The 12,198-nt window shown below is 36.7% G+C and overlaps 1 protein-coding gene across 1 annotated transcript; it reads right to left on the reverse strand.

Annotated features, from left to right (window-relative positions):
• Positions 1–3,223: 3,223 nt before the first annotated feature.
• Positions 3,224–4,228, reverse strand: LOC139141647 (uncharacterized). Its single transcript, XM_070711235.1, has one exon. It carries the CDS (start codon positions 4,226–4,228, stop codon positions 3,224–3,226), a length of 1,005 nt encoding a protein of 334 aa, XP_070567336.1.
• Between the last annotated feature and the right edge of the window lie 7,970 nt (positions 4,229–12,198).

The following is a 12,198-nucleotide window of genomic DNA, read 5'->3' on the forward strand; positions in this document are numbered from 1 at the left end:
TCAGAGAAAAAAATAAGGGACTGGACAAAAACTGTAGAGGGGCAGGAGTGATGTTTTTTTGTGAATTGGTCGCCATTTTTAGCTACTATAGACTATGGTCTATAGAAGCTATTGGGATATGGTATCCATCCGACCCAGTCTGTATGTGTGTATGTATGTATGTATGTCTGTTTGTGAGGCGTCCGTCCACTCAAATATCTTGAGAACCGCAATACTTACTGATTTGATATTTGTTGTGTAGATGAAAAATATGATTTTGAGAAATTATTTTTAGCTCACATTTGGTGTACCAATGTGAGGTTATCGTATAAGCTGAATCAGTTCATTTGCATCCGATTTGCATGTATGTATGTATGTATGTATGTATGTATGTATGCATCAAAAACATCTAAACCGCAGCACATACTGTCTTAGTATTTGGTGTACAGGTGCACCTAGGGATGGAGATATGAATTTGTTCAAATGAACTTGTCAGTGTCAAAAATATGCAAATGAGGGGAAAAAAGAAAAAACACTGCAAATTGCTAAAACTCTGTAACCGTTGGTTAGATTGGGTTGAAACTTGGTGTGCAGGTTCCTTTAGGTATTCTAAATTAGGTCTTTAAAATTTGGGATGAAATTTGCATGTTTCTATTTTTGGGGTAATTTTTAGCTCCCATATATGCATATTATGTATATATGCAAATGGGAGGTATTCGTATAAGGTGGAAAAATGTCGTCTGTATGTATGTATGTATGTACGTATGTATGTATGTATGTCCGTCAACATCAAAAACTCCTAAACCGTAGCACCTACTGTCTTAGTATTTGGTGTACAGGTGCACCTAGGGGTGGAGATGTGAATTTGTTCAAATGAACATGTCAGGGCCAAAAATATGCAAATGAGGGGAAAGAAAGGAAAAATCCTGCAAATGGCTAAAACTCAGTAAGCATTGGTCAGATTTGGTTGAAACTTGGTATGCAGATTTCTTTAGGTATTCTAAATTATTTGTGCAAAAATTGGGATGAAATTTTCATGTTTGTATTTTTAGGGTATTTTTTCCGTTTTTAGTCAAAAAATCTTGTTCTCTGAAATCGCTCGTCTGATTGCTATGAAACTTAATATTCATGTTCCTCAGGATGGCCTCAGTCATGCTTGTACAAATTGTATTGATATTGTCATATTTGTAATTTTGGGGCAATTTTCCCAATTTTTGATGAAAAAAATTTTTTCCAAAAATTACTGATTTGATAGCTTTGATATTTGGTATACAGGTATCTAAGATAAATCTCAATATAATGTATCGAAGGTATGTTGAAACTGGCAATTTTTTTTATTTTGGGGGCAATTTTTGCCTTTTTTGGTCAAAAATTTTTTCTCCTAAAACTTCTGATCTGGTAGCTTTGATCTAGTGTACAGGTTCCTAGGGTTTATGTTAATTAGATATATTCAAAATTAGGATGAAATCTGCAATTTTGTATTTTGGGGGGGCGATTTTTCTCATTTTTGGTCAAAAAATTTGTTTCTCAAGATTGCTTTGATATTTAGTAAACCGGTTCTTAGGGTTTTTGTTAACAAGATATATTGACATTAAGTTGAAATCCGGAATTTTGAATTTTTGGGGCAACTTTGCGAAACTGTCAGTTTTACTGGGATATCTTTCATTTTGTATTTTTAAGATTTTTTTGGGAAATTTTATGCCTACTGGAAGAAAGAGTATATAATGTGGTGATTTAGTAAGCATTTGATATGGTAAACTGTATTTGGTGTTGAAATGCTGTAAAAAAAATCCTGGCAGATTTTGAAAAAATTCCAAACAAATGCCAATAAAAAATTCAGCCAGAGAAGGTTTGACAAAAAGGAAAGGTGGGAGAGGGGGGAAAAAAGAATGTACAATGGATCGGATAAAAAAGATAATGTACCTCATCGATCTTCCAGACACCGTCCCTTATCAAATGGTCCACCCCGATGTATTTTTGTGCGCAATTAACCATGCAGTGTATTTTAGTTTAAGATGTCAAGTTAGGTAAGGATTTGAAAGGAATAGTCAAGTTCACCACAGTTTAACTTTATCTCTTGTGTCACCATCCTTGTGTAATTGGTTTAATTTGTAAGTTGTTCCAGATGTGGATGTACCAGCTGTTCTGGAAGATCAATGTTTACTTTTTCCTGTACGGTTTCTGAGTTGATGATTGTATGTTGAAATTTGTCCATGTATCTGGTGTATGGGCAAAGTGTAAACATTGGTTGCATGTTATGTATTTCAGTCTATGTCAAATATTGTAAATGAAAAATCAAGAACAGTTTACTGTGTGCTTGTAAAAGATAACATATTTTGAGTTTGGTAAAGGAGACAAGTCCGGTAGTCTACGGTTAAGCCTTTATTAAAAAACCAACGTTTCGACCACACACAGGAGGTCTTCTTCAGGGTCTAAAATAATAACATGAGCGGATAAAAAGGATTAAAAATAAAAAACCAACAACGATACAACACAGTAAAATGAAAAGAGAGATATTGCGTACAAGAGATGTAAAAGTAAAGCTGGGCTTTGCGCGTATCATAGGAAATGTAAAATCAATAAAACAAGTGTAAAAGATATGTAAAATCAAAAGCGGGATTCAAACAGGTAATAAAAAGTGAAGGCAAAACGAGATATTGACAGCAAACTGGTGTCTGGAAAGCAGTATGAACGAAGAAATAACTTACAATACTGGAGAGCTGTAAAAACCGATCGCACTATGATGGTGAGAAAAGGCGAATGACAAAGCCTAACAAAGTACTCCCTAGAGTGGAGAAAATGATACATGAAAAGGTGGCTCCATAGGTAAGTGAACAGAGATAAGATGGCGTGCAAATCTGGTGTATATTCTACCAATCTTTTCTGTTAATGCCGTTGGGACATAAGGTGTCGAGTTCTTCAATTATTTTGAGTTCCATTTGTTTTCTGATACTGTCTTTTTTCGAAAATATTTTGCAGAGTGCAGTGAAAAGAAAGTGACTAATGCTATGACCAGGACTGTTAAAATGTTCCGCTATAGGGGTATTTTTGTTTGTTCTTATACTATATAGATGTTCGTAGATGCGTTTACGAAGTTCGCGTTTGGTTTCCCCGATGTAAAGAAGATCACATTTTTTGCAAGTTATGACATAAATGAGATTGCGAGTTGAACAATTCATGTTGCCAGTGATGGAGATTGATTTGTCAGTGAGGTGGTTGTGAATGCGGCCATTGTCTGAAGATTTCATAAATGTGCACTGGTTGCATTTATTGCACGGTTGCATTGTCCGGTATTATTCTGAGCGGGGTCTTTGGTCTGGTTGACTTTAGCTTGGACTAACAGTTTCTTGAGGTTGGCTGATTGACGGTATGCTATGACAGGTTTTTCCTTGAAGACTTTGCTGGTGGCCTGGTTTGACTGAAGTAGTTTTTTGTTCCAGTGTTTACGGATAATTGATGGTATGTGTGGAAGGGTAGGGTTGTATTCAATGACGAATGGTATCCTTTTGTGGGTTGTGGGTTTGATTGAAGAGGTTGGCTGAATGAGCTTGCTTCTGTTGATATTTTCGGCTTTCTTGATAGCATCGGAGATGGTACGGGGTTTGTAATTTCGTTTGATAAGGTGATTTTTCAATTTGGTAGCCTCCGTCTGGAAAAGATCGTCATTCGAACAGATACGTCTGTATCGAAGGGACTGGCTCCAGGGTATGGCCTGAAATGTGTGGCTTGGATGACACGAGGTTGTCCATAGATATGAATGTTTGTCTGTGGGTTTGTTGTAAACTGTAGTTTCAATCTTGTCCTCGGTGAGTGTCATCAGTGTGTCCAGGAATGAAATCTGTTCGTCACTGTATTCCAGGGTAAACTGTAGAGTGGGGTGGACAGAATTACAGTATTGGTGAAATTGTTTAAGTTGGTCTAGACCATGTTGCCACATAAATCTGACGTCATCGATGAACCTTTTCCAGTTGTCTGGTGCCGGTGTGTAGTTTTCCAGAATTTGCCTTTCTAATTTTCCCATAGTGATATTGGCATATGATGGGGCGACTTTGCTACCCATAGCAGTACCGCATATCTGTAGATAGTATTGACCATTGAATTCAAAGTAGTTTTTTGTGAGAATAAATTGTAGCATCTCAGAAATAAGTTCGGGATTAACTGTCATGGTATTGTTCTCTTCTATCATTTCCTTGACTGCCTGAATGCCGTAGCTGTGTGGAATATTGGTGTAGAGTGACACCACATCCATGGTAACTAAAATGGCGCCCTCTGGTGGTGAAATGTGTTGCAGATCTTGCAGGTGGTGAGTGGTGTCTTTAATGAAAGACGGTAGCGATCTAACAATAGGTTGAAGGTGAAAATCGACAAAGGTGGCCATAGGGGTGGTGATCGAGTTGCATTGTGGAATGATAGGTCTGAGAGGGGTGTTTTGTTTATGAACTTTTGGGAGCCCATAGAAATGTCCCGCAGCAGATGGTTCTTTGGGAAACAGTTTCTTGGCCGTGTCATTAGTAATCCAGTTTTTTTGTAGCCATCGTCGGATCTTGGTTTGCAGTTCTTTTGTGTATATTTCGGTGGGGTCTTAGTCTAGGGTTTGATAATAGTTAGTATTATTAAGGTGTTCCAAGCATTATTGATGTAGTCCTGCGTATCCATGACAACAATACCGTTACCTTTATCCGCTGCTTTGATAGTTATTGCATTGTTGGTTCGTAGTTGTTTTATGGCTAAACGTTCGTCGGGATCGATGTTGTCATATGTTTGACGCCAGTTGTCTTCGTTAACGATGTCTTGCTCAACAGCAGAGAGGAAAGCTTCCAGAGTAAGATTTTCATTAGGTGGTGGATTATAATGGGATTTTTCTTTTGTAAATGGTCCCTGTTTGACGTTATTGTCCAAGTTGTTATCAGGGTCACTGTTCTCTTCTCTAAATTTATATTGTAGTCGGCATCTTCTCTTGAACTCTTGTATATCAGTTTTTAATTTCAGCTTGTTGACCTGTTTCGGTTTTGGGCAAAATCCTAGACCCTTTGACAATATCTTCAGTTGAGCAGGGGTTAGACTTGTTGATGAGATATTGATAACAGTGGTTGGGTCCGGTTGTTGTTTAGCTTCAATTTTCTTAGTCGGGTGACCAGAGTGTCTATTGTTTCGTTTTGTTCCGGTCCTTACATACCATTGTGAAAATTCCGGTCTCAATAGCTTTAAAAATAAAAAGCTCTGTCTCACTTGAAAGCCTTAGGCCTAATATGAATCTCAAGCGTAACAGTATCTAATTAGATGTGAAATGTATATACCATAAGCTGGACCCGACGGAATGTAACTGATAAGTCCTTTCGAACTTTAAACACAGAAGGGGGAGTAACCCTGCGTTTAAAAAGTTGACTGGACCAATCCACCAACCTAAGGAAATTGTTTATCTTTGAATAAGTGTCCCCAATTGAATTTTTTGTTCTGATTTTCTGTAAATGCTCATATTTTCAAAGGAATAGCTTGAAAGTCATTTAGTATATAACCTACAAACCACAAGACGGAATTATAAATAGATTCGACTGTTTGGTGATTTGTTTTTTATTGATCTCCGTCGCGATTTTGGACGATAGTTACTGTTAAACATGACCTTGTACTGCAAACTCATTCGTTAGTACGACGTCTGTGATTGGTGGCGAAACGCGGCCGCCATATTGTTTGTTTACATTGAAGGTCTACCTGCTTTGCTCGGGAACGGCAGTGCTACAAGGGTGCGATAATACGGGAATTTCGGTATCATTAGAGCTGCGATATGCTATCCCAGGCATACTTGATTTCATGTATCTCTCACAAGATATGTATTTTCAGTCAACGTGATCTACATGAACGCTACACACTTAGTAAGGAATGCCCTTTACCGAACGCCAAAACGCGTTTGTCCTTGTATGAGCTCCTCCCTCTTTAGGACTAATGAACGAAAACGTGAATTCATGCTTGAGGGAATTTGCAATTACGCACTGTGCGTCCAGTGTTTTCTAAAGTTCCAAATTTCCTTCGACATGATGATGAAAGTGACTTCGCCAGTATGCAAAAGAATATACGACTGGGAGAGTGATCATTTTCGGTGCCTCACCTGTTTGAAAAAATGTAGCATAATTCCAAAAAGGAGACACTCGTCCAATAGATGTTTCCCTTCGAATGCCCCAAATAAAAACGCAGCTTAAAGCATGGTTGACGCCTGTCATCTATGTCTACTCAATGCCGTATGTTGTTTTATACGTCAAAAGGCTGAATGTAAGATTCAAAGGGTGTGACCCGGTTTAAAGACGAGTTCATTAACCGGACTAAATGTCTTCTTGGTCAATGTCATTGAAAGAAATAAAATGTCTTTCAGTGCGTCAAATTTGGATGGACAATGACAGAGCTCGACCATAATTGTCAGATTTTCAAGGGCAAATTTCACCTCTTCGTATGAATACAGCCGCTGCATTGAAGTGTTTCAAATGCGTACCCTTGTGCTTTCAATGTTGTATACAGTAGTGATAAGAATAAAGATTCTGCAGTTTTCAATGCAACGAGCCATAGAGTCTGATCTACATATCAAAGATTGTACAGATGAAAGGGTCCGGTGCCACGTCAAAGTACTTACTCATTTGAAGTGTGTCCCATTACTTGAAGGATTGCACTTTACGTTCACTTCAGATTGTCGTTTGGTGATGACCTTTACTAATGTGGATTCTGCCTGCATGCTTGGGCCCCCTTTAGAATAAAGAATTACAAGGGCTAAAAGAAGTAACTTATCTCATCAAAAATGTATCAAATATCACATTATTCGAGAACTTATTAAAGTGACGTCATTTTATCAATTGTTACATTCAATAATTTGAAAACTAATAAGAATTGAAAACATACATTGATGGTGAGCGGCCACTGATCTCAATACGGACTTCGTGCATAAGATTTTTCAGCCAGGGAGTACAACAATGTACAAAAGTCTAAAAATGCAAATACAGTTGAAAAGATATATATCCACGTTACTTGCGTCTATTGCAACTTATTAAAATTGAACATTTCAAGCTGTTAACATTTCTCGGCTGAATACTCAACCTGACACCGCATTATTTGCCATCATCAAACATTCCAAATACATAGGCGTTATAATAACATACAACATTTCGGCTAATAAAATTAGAGGCTGGCTACGCAAAACTCTTACCGATTTTAGCTTTTTAGAAGTTATAGACAAACCTTAAAATATACTTACAAAATAGCCTGATATCCCCTTGATTAAATATTACAGATAAAAGAAGAAAAACAGCAATAACGTCAAGGACTGGCATTCACAATAACACTTTAAATTTCCGTATTATGAATTATAGGGAAAAGTTTTCGATTACACTAATTCACTTCAATGATTGCAAAGCACATAAAACAAAACATATATTTTTAAAGGATAACCATGAATATACACAATTAAAGATATATGAATCCTTTAAGTTTACGGTAGATATTCTAATCTGTATGTCTAAGTGAATCTATGAAGATAAAACCCAATTCCACGATATCATTGACAGTAAGAAGTCACGTGATTATACGGACAAAGCAATCACAACAATAAAAAAGAGACTTGCCTATAGCCAATCCTTCACGGACATAACCTGTGAAAAAGTTGAGGATATACCAGAGAGTAAATAACATATGACAAGATAACTATTTGAGAATTATTTAGGCTGATTTTCACGAAGCGGGAGACCTCGCTGTTCCCAGTCTACACTCTATCGCCGTTGTTAATATTCAATGAGGCGGAGGCCTTTCATATTCAGCACCGGGGTTCAGAGGCTTCGCTATCAGTCAACAGAAAAAGCAGACCAAATGAACATTTTAAAAATTTTAGTGTCGAGGAAACTCTAGGGCGCATTTTACCTTAATGGATTGACGAAAGCACAGCAGTACCTGTGAGATGAAAACATCGCCTGGACGAAAAGTGAAGGACATATAGCAGATCAGAACATGCGATTCATCTGTAAAACGAACTGTGACTTCTTTTAATTCTGGTAAGAAAAGAACCTTTTCAAAACAAGTTATGTACATGATGGACAACTATACAAAAATGCACTTCTTATCCATAGCTCATAATAAAGTTTAAATTAAAATGTAAAATTAAATCTGCTAAAATCACACAATCAAATAGTACATGATTGCCGACAAAAGTAAGATTATGCAAGTACTGGTAAACGGCAAATGTGGCTATAAGTTAGTGAAGGACGGTGAACTATGAAGAGTACACGAGGCCATAGCTAGGACAGGACAAAAAAGGAAGGTCAAAATGGTCTTTTGATAATCATGGGTTACCTATGCGAGTCAGAAACCTAAGGTCGTTGATGGATTGTAAAGTTTGTGAGAAACCAACAGAAATTAAACACAAGCTTATAAACGAATATTACTTCATTTATGAAATTCCCACCAAATTGAACATTTTCGTCTCTATAAGACTCAATACCTTCTTTTAGGTGTTTAAAAGAAAAAACTAAAAGCCCCGACCTTTAACATAAAGAGTAACTTTTTAATAATTTCTAGCAACTGCAAAAGTTCCCCGAAATATGCAAAGATTCAGTAAAAATTTTCACAATTCATTGCAAACAAATCGCGCTTTAGGGAGCGTTCAGTTATTACGGCGCGGGGTGGGCCGACAAAATCCAGGGAGGGGGTCACCTTAAATTTTAAAACTGCAAAGGGGGTCACATATTTTTCAAACACCTCAGAAGGGGGGGGGGTCACTTAATTTTCATAAGTATCCGTCCCCTCAAAGAGCAGTTTCAGTGTTCAGAAATATTCTGGGAAATAAAAATGATTCGCTGCATGATTTCACTCTCTGAAGTCATTTAACTGCACATCTGAACAAAAGTATAATTATCAGTCACATGAACATCTTGTCTTGGCAACTCTGAGGGCAATGAACAATTCCTATCACTATACATATTGGAAATATAGCAAGTTTTGTCAGGGAAATTATTTAACAGTTACCTACAGACTACTAGTACCATGAAAAGTTAAATTATACTTTTAGGTGAAATTCCAATATCATAATCGTTGTCCTCATCTGAACTTTCAAATACCCTATTTGAATCAAGTACATTTGTATCAATTGTCAAACATCTATAAAAAGACATATTATGTTAGTTCAGCATTGTAAACATTATTCATAGTTTTGTCATAGTACAGTGAATCAACATTTCGGTGAAATTCAGAAATCCAATTTCTTGCACTCATATCAACTTTTAAATGTCCCAGTCTAACTAAGTACTTTTAAATGAATTATCAAATGTCTATTAATTCACAGATTTAGCTAGTTTTGTATTGGAAAAAATTATTCATAGTTTACTCATAGACTAACATGTACAGTGAATAAATATTTCGGTGAAATTCTAACCTAACCATCATATTCTAATCAAGTACAATTATGCTAATTATCCAACGTCTGCACAAGAATAGCAAGTTTTTCATTGGAAAAAATTATTCACAATTTTATTATAGACTCCAATGTATAGTGGATGAACTTTTCTGGTGAAATCCAAGAGTCAAATTTTTTGTACACATACTAGTTGTAACAACCCTATTCCAATTAAGTACATTAATGTCAATTGTCAAATGTTTATAAATGAGTAGCTATTGATAGTTTTTTATTGAAAAGTATAACATAGTTTTAGTTTTTTCTCGTAGACTACCATAGTAAATCAACAGTTGATTATCAATTAAACCCGATATATCAAAATTTTGTACACGCTTGCGCAAAATATTGCTATCCCCTGTAATTGAATACTAACACCTTGTGAGTTTGTAAGGGGGTCATTTGAAAAAATATGAGAATCTTTTTTGGATTCTATTGCCCTCCTCCAGAGGTGTTTGTGTGTGCAGATTTACTCAAACAACGGGGGGGGGGGCGGCACTGGACAAATAGCTTGATATGCGTTCAGTATATTTACGTATGTGGAACACAATATTGATTGTATACGTAACATATCTCTGTATATGGAACATTTTAATACGTTGATATGTGTAACGTACATCTAAGTAGATGAAGAGCATACGTGCTGCAGATCTTTGCACACCAAGCGTACACTGTACATTTGCATTTTATTAGTATACGTACGTGCATACTTAACGTACTTAACGCATTTGACAAATGTACAGATCAGAGTCAGTATATGTGTGTATATTGTTGTATATCAAGCATTTTGCCCAGTGGGGGGTGGGGGGTGGGTGATGAAATTTTTATCATCTTAAAAGGGGGTCATCAATTTTTCGTTGCAACGGTTAGGGGGTTCACTTATTTTGACTGATGCGCAGGAAGATTTACCGGCCCACCCAGCCATAATAACTGAAAGCTCCCTTAGACAATTGGATAGAATACTTTTAGTCTGTGTGACTCATTGTTTTTCAACTATGCTTGAATTGTGAAAATTGCTCTGAATAGGTCAAACTCCACAGTTTACGATTCATTAAACCTTTGTCATGCTTAGCCTTGAAAGAAATGAATTCATACGTATACTCTAGCTCTCACCCCTAGGGTGACATCCGTATATGTTGAGCTAACATTATTTTTGACAATTATGACGTACGGGAATGTTAGTTGACAATTAATTAATTATAACAATGCACATCTCGTTCATATTATCAAAGGAACATCGCGGAAGTTGAAGGCTCAGGTTGAAAGCATTGTCTAATTAAGTGTTATGTTATCAAAACTCGAGGTAAAATTACTTTGTTCTGAAGGTCACTTTTTGCCTTCTGGTAATCTGTTCGAAATATGATGGTAAACTCATGTTCACATCTTTGCAGATCTTAGAAGTGTTTGCTTTTAACACGTTGACATATTTAGATTTCACACGATTCTGTCCTTCAATACATTCATTTCTCAATTCTTCCAGGCGCTGTCGAAAGTCACGGAGTTCTCTCGAGAATGTGGGTCCATACGATTGTATTCTTCGCCATAAAGTTCGATTGAAGTGCTTATATAAAGACGCGTCAGCATTGTTCCACTGTAGCAGTTTCATCTTCAGACTCTTAGGTATTTCAGTCGGCTCAGAGTGACGAACATTCATCTTAAAGTATAAAATGTCGGCCATACTCCAGCAAAATTGTTTTTTCATCAGTATGAGAGACTCGTCCAGGTATTCCATTATCAACACAAGATCAAAATCTGCCTCTATTTTAGCAATCAAATCACTGATAAATATTGGGTTGTCCATTTCTCTTAGAGGCAAACCAAGGTCAAAACTTTGCGGGTTTCTATCTGTTATGTAGATGTTTTTATTTCTGTTTTCAATACCATATTTTACAGGTTGGTGGAGAAATTCGGTTATATATGAAAATTGCTCCTTTGCTGAAATATTAGCTTTCTTCATGAATCTGCGATCAAAGTGAAAGAAGCTAAAATGTGATATAAATTGCTGAACTGGTTCGCGGATAATTGTGATATATTTTGGTTGCCCATAAATGAGAAAATCTAAAATAGATCTATTACGATAAATCACGTGACCTGCGGATATGTTGAATTTATAATTCTCGAAGTCACCCTGACGAACACCAACTGGCGGATACATGCCGGGCAACGACTTCAAGGTTATGGGCACTTGTCTGAAATGGCCTCGTGGTTGTTTGGCGGTAAATAGGAATGACAAGTTCCTATGGTAACCAAACCGATACAAAATGGTGGCTAATGTAGTGCTTCCTGTTTTATGAGTCTTAATATAAACTATGTTCTTCAAACTTTCACAGGACTCTTCACTCAAGATGGTGCCTTTAGGCAAAAATTGCCTGCTGAGTAAAACAAAATAGGGATATTAGTTGAGCCAGTATGAATATGTGAAACATCAGGGAAATCGTTAACTCTTAATGAGCACACAGTAGAAGATGCGAGGTAGATGGGTATTTAACATAAATAATGATCATTTGCATACAATTGTTGGTCCAAAATATGCTCATTAATATAACTTGCTCAAATGAATATTAATCTACCTCCCCTCTTGCACTAATTGCCAAAAATGATATTTTTGCATTTGTTTACCTTATTTTGCCGCATACCGAACTACACTATCCCACAACCCCTGGTTCGATATCGTTTCTGACTTGTTTGTTACAGGTGAAGAGTTTCTGCACTTTGTGTGGAGATGATTTTCATTTTTGACCCAAGCAAAATCCGAGAAATATGCATTCTTCGACGTTTTCCTCGTAGGGCTAAATTTAGTT

This window comes from Ptychodera flava, chromosome 10 (genome assembly GCF_041260155.1).
Source record: "Ptychodera flava strain L36383 chromosome 10, AS_Pfla_20210202, whole genome shotgun sequence".
NCBI lineage: Eukaryota > Metazoa > Hemichordata > Enteropneusta > Ptychoderidae > Ptychodera > Ptychodera flava.